The sequence below is a fragment of the Monodon monoceros genome, unplaced genomic scaffold, assembly GCF_005190385.1.
Source record: "Monodon monoceros isolate NGI ecotype Baffin Bay Population unplaced genomic scaffold, NGI_Narwhal_1 Super_Scaffold_11, whole genome shotgun sequence".
In the NCBI taxonomy this organism is placed as follows: domain Eukaryota; kingdom Metazoa; phylum Chordata; class Mammalia; order Artiodactyla; family Monodontidae; genus Monodon; species Monodon monoceros.
In genome coordinates this window covers 113,337,412-113,355,220 of record NW_021703767.1, presented here as the reverse complement: position 1 = coordinate 113,355,220, position 17,809 = coordinate 113,337,412, and the positions used below count along the sequence as shown (strand labels likewise).

At 41.6% G+C, this 17,809-nt stretch overlaps 1 protein-coding gene across 2 annotated transcripts in view; it reads left to right on the top strand.

The window, feature by feature from the left end:
• Positions 1 to 215: 215 nt before the first annotated feature.
• TSC22D2 (TSC22 domain family member 2) overlaps positions 216 to 17,809 on the top strand; it is a 50,687-nt gene continuing 33,093 nt past the window's right edge. The window contains exons 1-2 of one of the 2 annotated variants that reach the window (XM_029214351.1): positions 1,046 to 3,151; positions 16,318 to 16,389. In XM_029214351.1, coding sequence (XP_029070184.1) covers positions 1,197 to 3,151; positions 16,318 to 16,389 — 2,027 coding nt within the window. In that variant the 5' untranslated portion in view covers positions 1,046 to 1,196. Of the gene's footprint in view, positions 3,152 to 16,317; positions 16,390 to 17,809 lie in introns of both variants that reach the window. The other variant, XM_029214350.1, reaches the window with a different exon arrangement.

Genomic DNA, 17,809 nt, shown 5'->3' with positions numbered 1-17,809 from the left:
AATTAAAAAAAAACCGCTCCCCTTTTTTAACCTTTAGCCCCGCCCATCGCCCCCCCCCAGCCTCCACGCGAAACTGCAGGAAACCGGAGGGGGCGGGGCGGTGACGTCACGACGCCGGTGCGTCACGGAACGGCGGCGGCTGCGGCGCTGGCGACGGCTGCGGCAGCGGCGGCATTTTAGTCAGCGGCGGCGGCGGTAGCCGGGCTGCTGCTCCTCCCAGCATCCCTGGCGCGGCCATTTCAGCCCCATCTTGGCTGAGGGGAGGGAGCTACAGCCGCTGCTTCAGCAGTTTGAATTTCAGTTTCTCCAGAGCCTGCGAACCGGTCGCACCGAGGAGGAGCCGAAGAAGCTACCGCCGCTACCTCACACAGCCAGAGCGCCCCCGCTTGCCGGCCCGCCGGCCGCCGCCCCTCATTCTCTCAAGAGCCGCGAGGGGAGGCCGAGACCGCCGCCGCCGCCCGCCCGCGGGGGTGGCTCCCCCTGTAAGGGGAGGACCGAGCCGGCTTTCCCCTCCCCCGCAGCGGGTTTCCGCCAGAGACAGTCGACATGTCCCTGGGGCCGAGCTCCGGCTAGAGCCGGGGAGGGAGGGCCGCCCGGCCACACCGAAGCTCCGCCGCCCGCCCGCGGCTCCTGGCTGAATCAGGAATCCCCGGCTCCGGACTCGCCACTCCTCCTTCTTCCCTCTCGGCGTCCGAGAGCCCGGAGCTGACGCCGGCACTGGCTCGAGGAGCGGGACAGCACCGCCCCTCACGCCGCCGCCGCCTCCTCCCCTTCGCCCTCCCACTCCCACCCCCAGCCTAGGCCTGCTGACCGCGCGGAGCGCCGAGCTGGACTGACCACGGCGGCCCGGAGACGCGAGGAGGAAGCAGCCGGCCCGACCCTGGGATCGCGCTTTCGCCGCCACTGGGGGTATTGAATTGAGGCACCGCGACTGCGGGAGGCGAGAAGGAAGGAGGAGCCGCCGCGCGAGTGAGACGGGGGCAGAGCCGAAGAGACCGACACGGAGAAGGAAACGGGAGGAGGATGTCTCGCGGAGCGACCGACGCACGGATCAACCCGTGACTCTTACAGCGGCGGGCCTCAGACCCCAGCGCGGACGCGGACTTTGTCTTTGGGGGCCCTGCTCTGCCCTTCCTGGTTTCCGGCAAGATCGCAGAGGAGGCGGCGTGCCTCTCTGCCCTCCAGCCTTCCTCACCATGTCCAAGATGCCGGCCAAGAAGAAGAGCTGCTTCCAGATCACCAGTGTCACCACAGCCCAGGTGGCCACTAGCATCACCGAGGACACCGAGAGCCTGGACGATCCGGACGAGTCACGCACAGAGGACGTCTCCTCCGAGATATTCGACGTTTCTCGGGCCACGGATTACGGCCCCGAGGAGGTCTGCGAGCGCAGCTCCTCCGAAGAGACGCTCAACAATGTTGGGGATGCGGAGACTCCCGGTACCGTCTCCCCCAACCTCGTCCTGGACGGGCAGCTGGCGGCCGCGGCGGCCACTCCCGCCAATGGAGGAGGAGCCGCTTCGGCCCGCAGCGTGGCTGGGGCGCTGGCCAGTACCCTAGCGGCGGCCGCCCCCTCGGCCCCCTCCTCAGGGGCCCCCGGAGCCCCCCCGGTCGCGGGCCCCTCCGCCGGGCCAGGGACTGCCGCCCCCTCGCAGCCCCCCACCACTTGTAGTTCCCGTTTCCGCGTGATCAAGCTGGACCACGGCAGCGGGGAGCCGTATAGACGCGGCCGATGGACGTGCATGGAATACTATGAGCGGGATTCCGACAGCAGCGTCCTGACCCGGTCCGGGGATTGCATTAGGCACAGCAATACTTTTGATCAGACTGCGGATCGGGACAGCGGCCTGGGCGCCACCGGAGGGTCCGTGGTGGTGGTGGTGGCCTCCATGCCGGGGGCGCACGGGCCCGACTCGGGAACTGACAGTTCCTTGACTGCTGTGTCACAGCTACCCCCGTCGGAGAAAATGAGCCAGCCCGCCCCGGCCCCGCCGCAGAGTTTTGGCGTTGGGCAGCCGCAGCCGCCGCCCGTAGGTGGGGCTGTGGCTCCGAGCTCGGCTCCGCTGCCGCCGTTCCCGGGAGCCGCGGCCGGGCCGCCGCAGATGATGGCAGCCCCGCCGCCCAGCCAGCCCCAGGGCGCCGCGCCTGGCTCCGTCCCCCCGGGGCCCAACGGACAGGGGCTGCCGCTGACGAATGTAACCCTGGCGCAGCCCGGCCTGGCCCTGCCTCCGCAGCCCGGCCCGGCCGTGGGCGCTTCTGCCGCGCCGCCGCCCCAGCAGTTCGCGTATCCCCAGGCTCAGATTCCGCCGGGCCATCTGCTGCCCGTCCAGCCCGCCGGCCAGAGTGAGTACCTGCAGCCGCACGTGGCCGGCCTGCAGCCGCCCAGCCCGGCGCAGCCCTCGTCCGCGGGCGCCGGAGCGGGCCCCGCCGCGGCAGCCGGCCTCCCCGGGGGCCCCGGCCAGAACGCCTCCTCCACGGGCGCGCAGATGATGGGCGCGGCCTCCCTGCCTGGCGAAGCCGTGGCCCCGGGGCCGGGCCCCGCGCAGGGCGGGCCGGCCGGAGTGCCCCCGGCTGCCGTGGGAGGCGCGGCGCCGTCGGGCCTGGTTCCCGCCGGGGCCGGGCAGTCGCAGCCCGCGCCTCCGCCGCAGATGGGTGGCAGCGGCGCGCCATCGGCAGTGCCCGGCGGCCCTCACGCCGTGGTGCCCGGAGTTCCGAACGTGCCTGCAGCCGCGCCCGCTCCCAGCGTGCCTAGTGTGTCTACCACTTCTGTTACTATGCCAAATGTACCCGCGCCCTTGGCCCAGGCGCAGCAGCTGGGCAGCCATCCTCCGGTCAGCAGGAGCGGCAGCATCATCCAGCACGTGGGGCTGCCCTTAGCGCCAGGCACGGCCAGTGCACCGACGAGTCTACCGCAGTCTGACCTAAGCCAGTTTCAGACTCAGACCCAGCCTTTAGTCGGGCAAGTTGACGATACTAGAAGAAAATCCGAACCCCTACCTCAACCACCACTTTCTCTCATTGCTGAAATTAAGCCTGTTGTGAAGCCTCCTGTTGCAGATGCCCTGGCAAACCCCCTTCAGTTAACACCTATGAACAGTCTCTCCACCTCTGTATTCAGCATAGCTATTCCTGTTGATGGTGATGAAGACAGGTATGGAAATCTTATTTGAAATATTTGATGGGAATGCTTGGCCGGACATTGTAGTTTAGGATGCAACTGTGGGAGGTTCTTTTCTCAATTTGAGGCCCTTAATGTTTCTAAATATAAAAATAAGTTTGTGTTTAGTAAAATTGATTCATCAGTTCTTGAAAAAACATTAATTTTAAATTGCTGATGTTAAAAAAGATGTGTAAGGAGAGAATTGGTGTCACAGTTGTTTAGAAGCACTAAATTGGATAGGAATGCAACATTGTTCATTCAGAAGGGTGGATTTTAGTTTAATCCTCTCAATTTAGAAGTGGCGGCTAGTAGGTTATGCCGTGTAGGATTGTCCCTTTATTAGATATCAATCACACTTGAACACTTAATGGCAGAGTGTTTTGTCAGTGTGAGTTTTGAGACTGAGAGATAAAATTAGTTAAACATTTCCCATTCTGGAAAAACAGAAAGCCCTCTAGTAGAGAAAGAGCCACGTAAGGTATCTCCTCCAGTGTATCTGGAAAGGCTGGAGAGATAATGGTGAAATGTCAAATCCGGCTTTGAAGATCATATCTTCTTCAGCCCTTTAATAAAAGAGGATAGAAGGTCAGGAGGCTTCCCAGTGACTTCTTTAAGATGCTTTTTTTTTTTTTTTTTAAAGCAAAAAGTGTATTGGAAAGATGTTCTTATCTTCCATCAATCTTTTTACTACAGTCAAGGGAGGTGGGAGACTCTTGACAGTAGTGAAAGCTGTAGTTCTTGAAATTAGAGTAATTTTACAGTAAAAGTATAAATGTTAACAATTGGCTCCCTGTATTTAGGGGGGATGCTTTTAAATAGTTTAAGGGAAAATTGGTGTATTACTATACCAGTTCTACTACAATTGATGTTTGGTTATGGTTTAATGAGGATTTTAAGTGGTTTTGAGGAAATGTCACATGAAAATTTGATGTAGTGGTATAATGCAAATGTTTAAAAACTGACTTATTACCAGATATTACATTTAAAAATTACAGAGAAAGTTTCAGGTACTTTACAGTTGGAAATTTATTTTCTGAGGTTTTTGTTTTGAGAGAGGTTAATTTTAGATGTGTTGAAAGAGCAGAACTATTTTTATGGATTTCTTGAATAATTGGTATGTAGACTACAATGAGAGCTGTTAAAGCTTTTTCTTCCTATTTTCTTCTGAGTTCCTTCACATTCTTTTCTTTTTCATTTCGAATTAGCTTTGTATTTTTGTTATATACTTCTTTTCGTTTGAAAAATGCTCACTGAAATTCATCTTCTTTGCCTTTTATAATTCAAAGTTCATCTTTTTTTTGTAGGTGACTTGCTTGTGGGGAGTCTTTCTTCCATTTAAGAACTCTTAGAGAGTACCACGTGTCCATGAGTGAGCTCAGCTAGCTAGTCATGGAGAAATTTTATATGGATGGGACTACCAAGTAAAGACACTGATTCCACAAGCCACTCAAATATCCCTCTTTACATTTTCTGCCATGTTTCACTTTTCACACGTAGGGGCACACCTGAAATGCCACTTGAGTTTATTTGTTCACCTTTGGTAATAGTCAACAGGCATCTTCCCTTTTCTAGCTGCCAGAAGCCAGTTTTTTTGTGATGGGTTGGTAAATAACCATTTGCTTACTACCTCTCTGTTCCTGTTGTACACTGTATCTCTTCAAGAAATGATGACTGGTTTTCTCAACCCCTCACTACCCCAAAAACACATGCACACCTATGAATGAAAAATGTGTTTTCTCTCCTCTTCACACCTCTCAGCTTACAGCATTTGTAATTACATTCCCCAGAACTTTTTGGTGACGATATGGTATGAAGCAGAAAGATCTGTTGATAAATGGAAACTCTGGGATGTATTCTTTAGGGTATGACCACAAAGATGCATTTATTTCTTCTCCTACTTTATTAAAAAAGTTGAATTTCAAGAATCTCATTTCCAAACTTGTCACTATTTGAACTACAGATACGACTGTATTAGTGTTCTTATCAATTGTAACAGTTAATCCAGTGCAGGGGTTTTCATTTGTGTATAGTCCTATTTTCAATGTGGTGCTTCCCTCCCCCACCCAGTCTTTTAAAATCTTCACTGCTTATCAAATGTGCATTTCTAATTTTTGTTATAGCCTTTTCATTGGTTTCTAATTCAACATGCCAGTTTCCAAGATGTAATCTTACACATTTGACTGTTTTTATCACTGAACCAACACACCTGGTGAAGGAATAAATCCATTAAGTAGAAATAGTTTGGGGGTCTTTTTAAATTTGTTTTTTAATGGAAAGCCTTTGTAAAAGAGAGGGCATTTTTAAAGCTGTATTCTTGAAATTAAGTAACACAGTTTTTCCAGGCGTATGTTTAAATTACTGAGATGACTACTTTTGAGGAGATAGTACTAACAAAATCGTGATTTTAATGTGATTTTCGGTTGCCTTCTTAAATTAAAATCTTCGTACAATTTTATTTGCAGTCATTCAGATGTAAAATAAAACATTGGAGTGAGAGGTCTTGAGTAATTATTAATAGGTTGACAAATTTCAGATCCTTAGAAAATATTTGTAAAAAAAGATGTTTGCCTTTTTAAAAACCATTAAGACGTTAGTAAACAGTCTATTTCGTTGAGAAAAGGAAGGAAAATGGAAGATTAACAAAAAGATCAGGTGGTTTAAGTTGATATATTAAGCACTCTGTCTTGTGATTTTGTTCGCATTACTTAATACAAGGATCTGTATTGGCTCATTCTGAGACCATTTATTTTAAAGAATCAGACCTTATATACTATCATACCTTTAAAAGGGGTGATGGTTGTATATACAAAATAAGAAAAGTGTTAAATTTGTGAGTTAACATTGCCGATTGACCATATGGTATTAATTAGCATGAAGTTTATATATCATTGTAGTTTATGGTCAGTTGTTGAGATTCTTCAAATTGATTTTGTGTAAACTGGAGGATATAATAATGGTTGAAAATATAGTTCATAAAAAAATGCATAGACACTTTTACAGTGAACGTTACAAAATTTGTTTAAACTACCTACACGCTTAACAGACTCCTATTTGGTAAATAGGGGGAGGTGCAAAATATTACTGGCCCTTTTGGAAAAGGAACACGGTACAGATCATTTTCCATAGATAGCTGACCAATGTGAACTCTGTAGGCCACATGCCAGGAACTCTTATGAATGGCTGCAATTGTGAACTGTCAACTGCAACCAAAAGACTGTTGAAAACCTGATTGTAAGGGTCCTCTAGTGGCAAATATCTTTATATCTTGTTAATAGTTTTATTTGTGTAGTTTGCTAATGACTGCTGATAAAATATTATAAATTCTGAGTGTTAAATAGTGTGTCCTGGTATGTGCTATAAATATAGATTTTGTTTGTACACTTCATATATATCAATATAGATGTATGTATGAGATATACATATATACACACTTCTTTTAATGGAGTTGTTTTTTTTTAACGTGACATTTAAGAGAGGATTATGTAAATGTATATGAGGAGGCAGAACTGTCACTCTTACTTTGTTTCAAAAATCTGTAGGGAACTTTTTAGAACTCTGAAAAAGTCTTACTGCATTTAGTCTTTAAAAATGAAAGCTCCTTAACTTGAATCTGTGTTTCTTTGGGAGCTTATGGTTCTTTATCAGTATTGAAGTGTGGAGGTAATTTTGTCTTGCAGCTTTACAGTTGATGTTTAAATCACATGCCAGGTACCATCTTAGGCCTATCTAAGTAAGTAAGGATTTTGTAATCAAAGTGTAGTATCTCCTGTGTATGAGTGACATCATTATTTAGTATAAAAATGATACTGATGCATTCATCAGGGTGCCATGTTGATATGCTTTAGTCATAAACGTGGCTCTAAGTTAAGGAAATTATCACAGATTTCCAGAAAGGCCGATGATCCAAAAGTGCCTGAAATTCCTAAAACCAAGAGTTGTATAAGTGGGAGCATGGCCTTTTTTATTCACAGTGATACACCATTGTTTAAAATTTTGTGTGAACTAAATTGTATAGGCTGAACATTGGTTAACTTTTTAGAAAATATAAGGGTTTTTATGTGTGTGGAGAAGACACACTCCAAGTAACTAATTTATTAACACTGTCTTTTTCTTGTAAGGGATGGGGAGGGTATCTTGAACTAAATTGCCTTTATAAGAAGTCATTTTTGTTTTTTCACAGTACTGATAGTGGGATATATGCTTTCTCCTTTATGAGAATAAATGTAATACCAATCTATTCTTTGAGAATTCTGATAGCACTAATTTGGAAATGATAAAACATGATACTGGATTTATGGATCTGTTACTTGGTAATTTAGAATAGAGTTTAGTCCTTCTCAGCACCAAAAGAGGTTGGAAGCAGTCATGCTCTATAGAGTCCTCTAGTAACAAAGAGCAGCCCCACCAATCAGATGGTAAAGAAACCAGTGAATCTCTTCCCTGAGGAATGGTTGATAGGGCAGTATAAAAGGATCTTGACTTTTCTCTCCCGAAATGGTAGAAGCTGGGGCGTTGTGGAAGTAGGAAGTAATGGCAGGTAACCAACACAGAAGTAAAGGTAGTGAAATGACATGAAATATGGTCTCAGAAGGAATAGGAACACATGTTAATAGTGAGGAGTAGTGGTCTAATTCCTTCTTTTAATAATTGTTTTAGACCAGTATGTATTTCCTCTTCCAAACAGATACATTTATTTCTTAATTGCATTACTCTCGAAATACAAGAGAGGCTTTACAAAAACAGGTGTGTCTGGTTAAATGTAGCCTGAACCATGATGTTTCTAAGTAATTTTTTATTAATGGGAAGAGCAGATTTTTAATAAGAAATCTTAATTGATGACAATATTTAAGGGGTCTGTGTAGCGAATTTCCTGAATTGGAATAAATCCTTTAAGTTTGGTTTTTCTTTATACTAAACCAGTAGACTTGTGATTTGAAGCTGTTCTTTTAAATGGTGTAATACGAATTACCGCATCACAAAGAATATGCATTCCTGAATCATTGGTATAATTTAGGCCTTTCCCACAGCAATTCTGTTGTTGTTTTTTTTTTTTGTTTTTTTGTGTTTTTTTTTTTTTTGGCTGCATTGGGTCTTCGTTGCTGCTCTGGGGCCCTCTCCAGCTGCTTCGAGCAGAGGCCACTCCTCACCACGGTGCCCTGCCGCAGCCTCTCCCGTCAAGGAGCACAAGCTCCAGGTGCGCGGGCCTCAGCAGTTACAACACATGGACTCAGTAGCTGTGGCCTGAGGGCTCCAGAGCGCAGGCTCAGCAGCTGTGGCGCACGAGCCCAGCTGCTCCGTGGCATGTGTAATCCTCCCAGACCAGGGCTCGAACCCACGTCCCCAGCATTGGCAGGCGGACTCCGAACCACTGCACCACCAGGGAAGCCCTCCCACAGCAATTCTTGAACATACCAGATTGAGATTACTCTATTTGTTATATTCTTAATCTGGCATTGCTTAGGGTAAAAATTGGGACTCCTCCGTAAAGATTTAGGAACAGTAACCAATTTGTATCATTCCTATACATCATTATGTGATTTTCATGATATAATTTATACACTTCAAATTTGGCTGGTAATATTAAAGGTATATTGATTATCTGCTTTACCTCTAAAAAGTATGTGCATAAGTTCTGCTTTTAAATCAGGTGAATTAAATTTCATATATGCTACTCTGGATTGCTTATCTCTCAAATTTAAAGCCCCAAATCAGATAAAAGTATTTAGTTTTATATCTTTGTACTCAAGCTACCGTTTGTTAAAAAGAATGAACTCACATTCTTTAAGTTGTACATTTGTATATGACAGGTATGTGAAAATTCTGTAGATGATTGAGTTAATAATTTTAATAGTGTTCACCTCGGACATATACGATTAGTAAATGTCTTGATGATTTATACTCATCAGAGTAGGCAAGACAAATAAGTGAAGTCTGAATGTTAAATTACTTAAAGCCTTTCCTATAAGCTCTCACTATAATTTGACTAAAGAGTATTGACGTATAGAAGAGAGACTACGATTAATGTGTCAATTATTATAAATAATGCTGGTGTGTTTTAAATGTTCTTTGTAAAGGTTTAGGCTATCCATCTTCATTATTACACAAGTAAATTGTTTAATCTGTGCATGAAGGATACCCAAAACAAAGTTTAAGGCTGACTAATTTCTTAAGTAGAATTAGAATTCAGTTTTACTAACAGGTTTTGTAAGTTAAACCAAAACAAATCCATGTTATATGGTCTACCTAACTTTTGAAAACAAAACAAAAGCAAAAAAAGGAGAGGGGGCTCCTGATCAAATAAATCAATAGTGTGTTTAATTATGTACTATAGCATATCATATGAGTAACCATTATAGACAATGGAGGCAGGCATGCCTGGGCTGAAATTCAACTATGCCACATACTTGAGACATTTGACCTTGAGCTAGTTATTTAGCCCTCTAAGCCTTGTTTTCCCATATGAAAAATGGGGATAATACCTACCTTGGAGAGTTTGAGAGGATTAAATGAGGTATGCAAGTGATTTGTGAACAATCATGCATAACCTAAAACAGTATGTATGGCAAACATACATCACAGAAACATCAATGTTTCAGTGTGTACACTGTTTTTCCAGATCAACTCTTGATATGCTACAAACCATAACAAGAATGTTTAGTTTTGATCCAAAAATGTAATTGGATGGCATGGATATAATCAGAGAAAAGGAGACATTGTTTCAGGCCAGAAAACTCATGATGTAGTTAAGTGGTACAGCAAATTGTGTTCTAATCCTGGCTCTTCCACCATTTAGCTGATTTCTTTGGTCAAGTCATTTAACTTTCTTGGCTTTCCTCATTGGTAAAATTAGAATTTGAGCCTTTGGTCAGATTTTAAGATTCCCTGAGTATGAGTCCATACATAGACATGTTTCATGAGAGAGCTGCCAACTTAAACCTTTCTCTTGGTCAAACCCTTTTCCTGCCCCCAGACTATTATGTGACAAAAAATGAAGTTTGCAGATACTCGTTAAGTAGGTTGAATGCCCAGGAAAACATTTAAAGTGGCAATATGTGAATCATTCAACTTTCTTTGTGGTTTCTGAGTAGTAAGTACTGGGATACAGAAATAAAACTATCCTGCCCTCCAAGATCTCAGGCTATATGAAAATAATTACGATTTGAAGTTGCATACTTTGATATACGTTATAGGCTGTGATGGAGTAAATTTAAGTTATTAATGGGAACAATTTAGGACATCAAGTCAGATTTGTGTGGGGATGAAGTAGTTAGACTGATTTCTGTTTAAAATCAACTTATTCTCTGCATAGGCAATATATTTATACAGTTCAAAATTCAAAGTATATGAATATAAATTGAAAGCCATTCTGCTACCTCTGTCTTCCAGCCACCCAATTTCTGTCCTCAGAAGCAACCCATTATTTTGCTTTCTTCTGAAGCTAACTCTAGAGTTGAATCTTAAGAGTCATTCATATTAGGTCACTGATGAGAGAAGCAGATGATTTTCCAAGTAGAAGGCAGTTTTGTGTAACAATATGGAAGAGTGAGAATATGTCAGATTTGGAACATGATGTGATTAATTTGACAGTAATCAGAGTGAAGGGTTTAAATGTCACGGAGAGAAATGGAAATTTTTATCATTTAAGTCTATGGTTGCTGTTAAGGTGTTTCTTGAAGCTTTTATTGCTAAAGTAGTATGTATCTTGGAACCATTTCAATACGCTTTTTAGCGATTATTGTATTTTTAATTAAAATCTTGTGGTAAAGTTGTGTATAAGGAAATCCTGGGGGATCTCTGAATCCTAGAGGTGGAATTCTCCAATGGAATGTACTAAATAGCTTGGTATACCTGGTTCTAAGTTTATGAATTCTGTTTGCCTTAAGTGTTCTGTTTGCCTCAGTAGTACCTTAATAATGATGAAATATTTGGTATATGTTAAGACACTGTACCAAAAGTTGATCTTTATACAGCATATTTGGAAATCATAACCCTATGTTAAACACAGACCAGGCTTAATTGTTTCAGACCGTATGTATACATAATCTCATTTTATCTTTTCAGTAACTGTAATGAGTGTTTTTCTCCCCTTTTTTATGGATTACGGAAACTGAGGCGCTAAGGATTTGAGTCACACAGCTATTAAGTCACACGAGGCATAAGGTCAGATTCAGGCCTTCTGACTCCAAAGCCAGTGCTCTTGGATATTCCCGGAGTTAGTTTTGTTTTATTACTTTACCGACTGTAAGATAGGATGAAGGAAAAGCTTCTGTTGCCCTGATCTGTTGTGTTGTAACCCTTTACCTAAAGGATATTTTTCAAATCATTTAAAATCCCTAGATGATAACGTTGGAGATGGCCCTTGTTCCTTGGCTTACTGTATTTCCCTGGTTTCTATTTAGAGATTTCTGAAGTTGAGCTTTGACATAAGAGAAGGAGAAGGTATTTGCTGAGGAGAGGGCTCATGTACCTCATTCCTTAAGCGTCAAGAATTTTTTAGCTTAGTTTTGAGGTAGAATATATACGGATGTTTCTCCTCGCTATTATGTTAGTTACCCTACAAAGATAGTATCTTAGTTTAGCAGGTAGACATATGTCACATTTAAGTTACTTTCTCATGTACTACTTTATGTACTTGGTGATTATCATGACAGACTGTTCAGTATATAAAGTCAGAGAGAAAAGAAGTATTTTGTTTGTTGGTTTGGAAAATTTTCTACAAATAGGAAAACAGTGTTTTAGGTGAGTCTTCCTAAGAAGTGCTTGATTGGCTTTATATTGAGTTTAGTAGCTTACGTTGACATCAAATATGTTGTTAGAGAACTGTTTTCAAATTTTATTTCTTGAGCAGAAGAGAATTTGTGACCAAAGCTGCATAAAATTCAATATTTCTAACACATTTTTAGTATCATTTGCCTCTTGGTGCCTTCACATTTCATAGACTGTAAACTTGAAATGATCCCCATTAACAGTGTTTTCCATGAACTCTTATTCATTTCCTCAATTTTATGCCATTCCCAAACAGAAGTCTTTGATGATCAGGCCCTTCAGTACTTATAGACGGCTCTTTTGAAGTTCTTGATCAACTAGGTTTCACAGACATGACTCCTTTAATCTGTGCTGCTAATCAATGTTTTGAGACTAATTGTTGCTATTTGCGAAAAATCAGTTTATGGATAACATCCCAGCTTAAGTATTCCAGAAACCAGAAATTTCATATTTTATAGTAAGACTAAATGTTTATCCTTGGAATCTCAAGTATTTAAAAATTTTTACACTACATAGATTGTATAACTCCATATGGCTTATTCATTTTGAATATATATGTAAAAAGGAATTGTTAACTGCCAGCTTTTGCAACCTAAGTGTATTTGTTGACATGTTCTGAAGACTTTTAAGTCCATTTATAGTGCTGTATTTTATTTCACAGTTATTTTTCTCGCCCCCAAGATACACGACTAACTGCAGATATGTTCTCTTTTCACTTCTACATTTGACCTATGAGAAACATTTCGTTATTAGTATCTATGCTGTAAAAATTCTGGAATTTCATAACTACAGTCATGTGACTTTATTTAAAACCAATTTATTTGGCATTTGAATTTGATTCAAATTAAATATATTTGTATATATATTTCCAAAATCAGGGGATCTGAAGTTCTTCTAAAATATCTCCCTTAAAAATATATTGTAGGGCTTCCCTGGTGGCGCAGTGGTTGAGAGTCCGCCTGCTGATGCAGGGGACACGGGTTCGTGCCCTGGTCTGGGAAGATCCCACATGATGCGGAGCGGCTGGGCCCGTGAGCCATGGCCGCTGAGCCTGCGCGTCCGGAGCCTATGCTCCGCTACAGTGAGAGGCCACAACAGTGAGAGGCCTGCATACCGCAAAGAAAAAAAAAAAAAAAAAGATGTGTGTATATATATATATATATATATAGTAAATGTTGTTTAATGAATTTTGAATTCCAGACTTGCAGAATAACTTCCAAGTTTACTCTTTGTTATTTTCTTGTATTTACTACCTTCCTCTTTGTGTCACTCTGTTTATTTTAAACCCAGAGTCTCCAAACAGACCTGTGTGAATAGCAGACTTATTCCCATATGGTCTTGGGTGAGCCTGGTAAAAAAGCCAAATTGAGTTTTCAATTGGTTTAGTTGGCTTTCATTTAATTTGGCAGACTGATTTTCTAAGTACAGTGAAAAAAAAGGGGCCTGGCAAATATATCTTGAGAGGATACAAGCTGTTAAATAAACAGTAGTCAGCAACCTCTTAATTCTTTCTTGATATTAGTAGGTCCAATCAGCGCCTTTAATTGCCTTAGACCTAGTCAGGAGAAAAGTAGAGAAACAGTTAAAAGAACAGAAAGGAGTTGAAGTAGGGGAAGCAAAAAGAAGTACACGCACTGGAGACTCCTAGTTAATCAAACAGTTGCTTTGGTGACACACTGGCATCTAGTGTCTATCTGCCTTTCCCAGATTTGGATCATCTAAAAGATACCCTACTGATTAAAATTTAAAATGCCTTCTATAAAATATTTTTTTTTACAATTCAGTAGATTAATATATGTCTTCTTAAAATTTTATTTATTTTTCGCTGCGTTGGGTCTTCATTGCTCCATGCAGGCTTTCTTTAGTTGTGGAGAGCGGGGGCTACTCTTTGTTGCGGAGCATGGGCTCTAGGCACACAGGCTTCAGTAGTTATGGTGCACGGGCTTAGTTGCTCCATGGCATGTGGGATCTTCCCAGACCAGGGCTCGAACCCGTGTCCCCTGCATTGGCAGGCGGATTCTTAACCACTGCATCACCAGGGAAGTCCCCAGTATGTGTCTTTTAAGTTTTGTTTTGTTTGTTTGTTTATGTATTTATTTAGTTTTGGCTGTCTTGTGTCTTCATTCCTGTGGGCGGGCTTTGTCTAGTTGTGGAGAGCCAGGGCTACTCTTCATTGCAGTGCATGGCCTTATTGCAGTGTCTTCTCTTGTTGCTGAGCATGGTCTCTAGGCACGTGGGCTTCAGTAGTTGAACTCGGGCTCAGTAGTTGTGGCTCGTGGGCTCTAGAGCGCAGGCTCAGTAGTTGTGGCGCACGGGCTTAGTTGCTCCGCGGCATGTGGGATCTTCCAGGACCAGGGCTCGAACCTGTGTCCCCTGCATTGGCAGGCGGATTCTGAAGCACTGTGCCACCAGGGAAGTCCTGATAATATATGTCTTTTTTTTTTTTTTTAACATCTTTATTGGGGTATGATTGCTTTACAATGGTGTGTTAGTTTCTGCTTTATAACAAAGTGAATCAGTTATACATATACATACGTTCACATATCTCTTCCCTCTTGCCTCTCCCTCCCTCCCACCCTCCCTATCCCACCCCTCCAGGCAGTCACAAAGCACCAAGCCGATATCCCTGTGCCATGTGGCTGCTTCCCACTAGCTATCTACCTTACGTTTGTTAGTGTATATATGTGATAATATATGTCTTGATGTCCTATGAGTTTTAAAGTCATGGAATTCTATTGAGTATTTTATTTGATGATCATTGATACTTGATTGCTATTCCAGTAGAAGTTGGAAATAGTTTTCTTATTGTACTAATAATACTGCAGACTCTCCTAAGGCACTAGTTAGGGTCTCAGAATAGCCATGTTGTATCTGAACCTCATTTTGACGATAAAGATAATAACTGTCATTTATTGAGCATTGACTAAATGCCAGGAGCACTAGTTACCTATTACCCTGCAAGGCTAGATGGTAATACCACCATTTAACTGATGGAGACAGACCTAGAGAGGTTAAAATTTAACTCTCTTATATGCTTAGCATAGTGGTTTAAGAGCATAAACCCTGGGACCAGATTGCCACTTAACTAGCTCTGTGACATTGGGCAAGTTACTTCTGTCTGACCCAGTTTCCTTATCTGTGAGATGGGACTAATAATAGCACCTAGCTCTTAGGGCTGTTGTAGTATTGAGTTAATAAATGTAAAGCACTTAGAATAGTGTCTGGTATACAGTATTCTTAGCTTGCTACTGTTATTCTGCTATAGCACCGGTCAGGAATTTTAGAAGTGATGTGGCAAGTTTTTGTTGGCTCCTTATTGTATGGGTTGGGAGTGGCGGAGACCATGGAAATATGCTGAGGTGGAGACAGAACTGTTAGAGAGCAGGTTTGTCAAAAGGTTAGTCTCCTGAGAACTTCTGAGATGTGAGGTGAAACCAGCCTGCTGAGAGCTTGCCCCATTAAGATTCTATAGTTATAGCCCTAGGGAATGTGTCTCCAGGGAATAGTAGAACTGGATGGTGATAATGGTGTATAAGTTCTTACCCCTTAAATGGGCACTGTACAAATGCAGGAAGTTAGAAGGCTGCCCTCCAATTGCAGCACCATTTTTTGCCTTAACCCAGAGAAACCACCCATAAATAAATGAATTCTGAAGGTGGAAATTGTGTCAAGTCCAACCCAGAAAAGGACTCATTGGTCACCATCAAATCCTGTCAAATAGGTCCTATGAAGAATTTTCATATCGTGAAGCTATTGTTTAACTAATTTTACATGAATACTGTACCTGAGAACAGCTTTGTTAAACTGTTAAATGTGTAGGGATTTATAAAGGCATCTGATACAGAGTAGTTGTTGATTTTGGTTATGAACTGGTCACATTCATATGTATGTAAATATATACACACACAACTGGGTGCTAGTTAGTATTTCATTTTATCTGTATTACGCCTTTTTTTTAGAACTGTGATCCTGAATTGTTAGGGTCTGCTGGATTTTGTCCAGTTTTAAAATTTCTTTCAAAATGTTTTTAATCAAGCTTATGTGGGGTTTTTTTTTCTTTTTATTAAAGCAGTTGCATGGTATTAGAAATCTAAAATCTTTTTTTTTAATTTTTTGGGAAATGAGTTTATTTTATTTTTTTAATTTTTATTGGAGTATATTTGCTTTACAATGTTGTGTTAGTTTCTACTGTACAGCAAAGTGAATCAGCTATACGTATACATATATCCCCTCTTTTGGATTTCCTTCCCGTTTGGGTCACCACAGAGCATTGAGTAGAGTTCCCTGTGCTATACAGTAGGTTCTCATTAGTTTTCCATCTTTTTTTGAAAAGTAAGTGATTTTACTGTACTTTCTCAACTTCATTTCCATTTGATTCTTGGATCTCACAGGAATCCTTCAACTGCTTTCTTCCAAGCGTTCCATTTGAACACGATTCAGGAATCAAAGAACCTCTGGGATAGGTATGAATACTTTCATATGGAATGCATACATGCAAAAGTGTATGCATGAACTGCTTTGTACTGTAATGGTTTCTCATTATTAAAACTGATGTTTATTATTTTAGGAGGGGGGAAAATCACATGGTATCTAGCATGGGACAAAGCAGCAAAATAAACCAAAAGGACAAACTATATTTTAAATAGAATATAGACATACTTTCCTTTTTACTGCACTTAAAAATGTATTTTTAAGGGCTTTTTCTATTGGATTTTATTACATGAAATATCCCCTTACCCATGTGTATTTCATGTAAAAACATATTTTATAAAATAAACTACCTACAGTTATTTTAATTTTGTGCCATTTTATATGATTTCTCTGTAAAAGCCTTAGTGACTCAAAGCAAGATGTTATTTCATATTAAGAAATTGGAGGAAGGAAAAGACTAAGGTATCAAAGTAGTAGTCATTGTTTAATTCTCGGCAAGAAAATTTAACCTTAAGCTTGTTTGCTAGAATTCACCAGATCTGCATTACTGTTTTATAATCCCCTAAAACAGTTTGTTTTCTCACAGAAATGTTGTATAAATTTTATTTTTAACTTTTTAAAATAGAGACTGAAGTCTTGGAGTTCATGTATGGCAGCAGATACTTTGGTTTATCTTTCTGCTTAATACACATTTTAAGTAGTATATGCTCTGTTCACTTATTTTGCTGAATATTTATTAGCACTCCATCATTCTGTGTCTAATTAATAGAAGTTGAGTGCAAACAATGTTTTTAAAACTCACACAAAGCTTTGTTAGATTCTTTTAACTCTGCTTGGCAGTGCATTTGTGTCCTTTGGCATATTTTGGATAACACTCCTAGACTCAACTGCATCTCTTTCATTAGAATAGAGTATTGCTATGTGCATGTACATGTCATGTGAAGACATGGTCTACATTGCTCAGAAATGATAACAGTGTCTTAATTCTTAGGCTTGATTTACCGTATCACTCAAGAAATTTTCTAACAAACTGTCTTTTTGGTGATGTGTTCCTTACTTAACTTAAAAATGTTTTTAAATGGTTACTTGTAGAACAAGAAGTTTTAAAATGTATAGTGCTATGTTTATAAATTCAATTTTTAAATTGTATAGCTGTAGCAATATAAATTGAGACATAAATGTAAATTGTGGCATGAAATAAGCATGAAGTTTTAATCATTCAAATGGCTTACCAGATGTAGCCAGGGTGAGTACTTTGGGGCGTACTTTATACTTTTCCCTTAGAAAAAGGAAAAATAGTACTCTTTAGAAATGTTATAAAATAGTTTTTAGATATATGGTAATTTATTTCAAATAGCTAACTTTCATGAGCTACCATGACATCAATATGAATAATACCTATTATTTTCATCAAAACAATGTAGAAAGTTTTGAGCTTTATTTTTTATAATT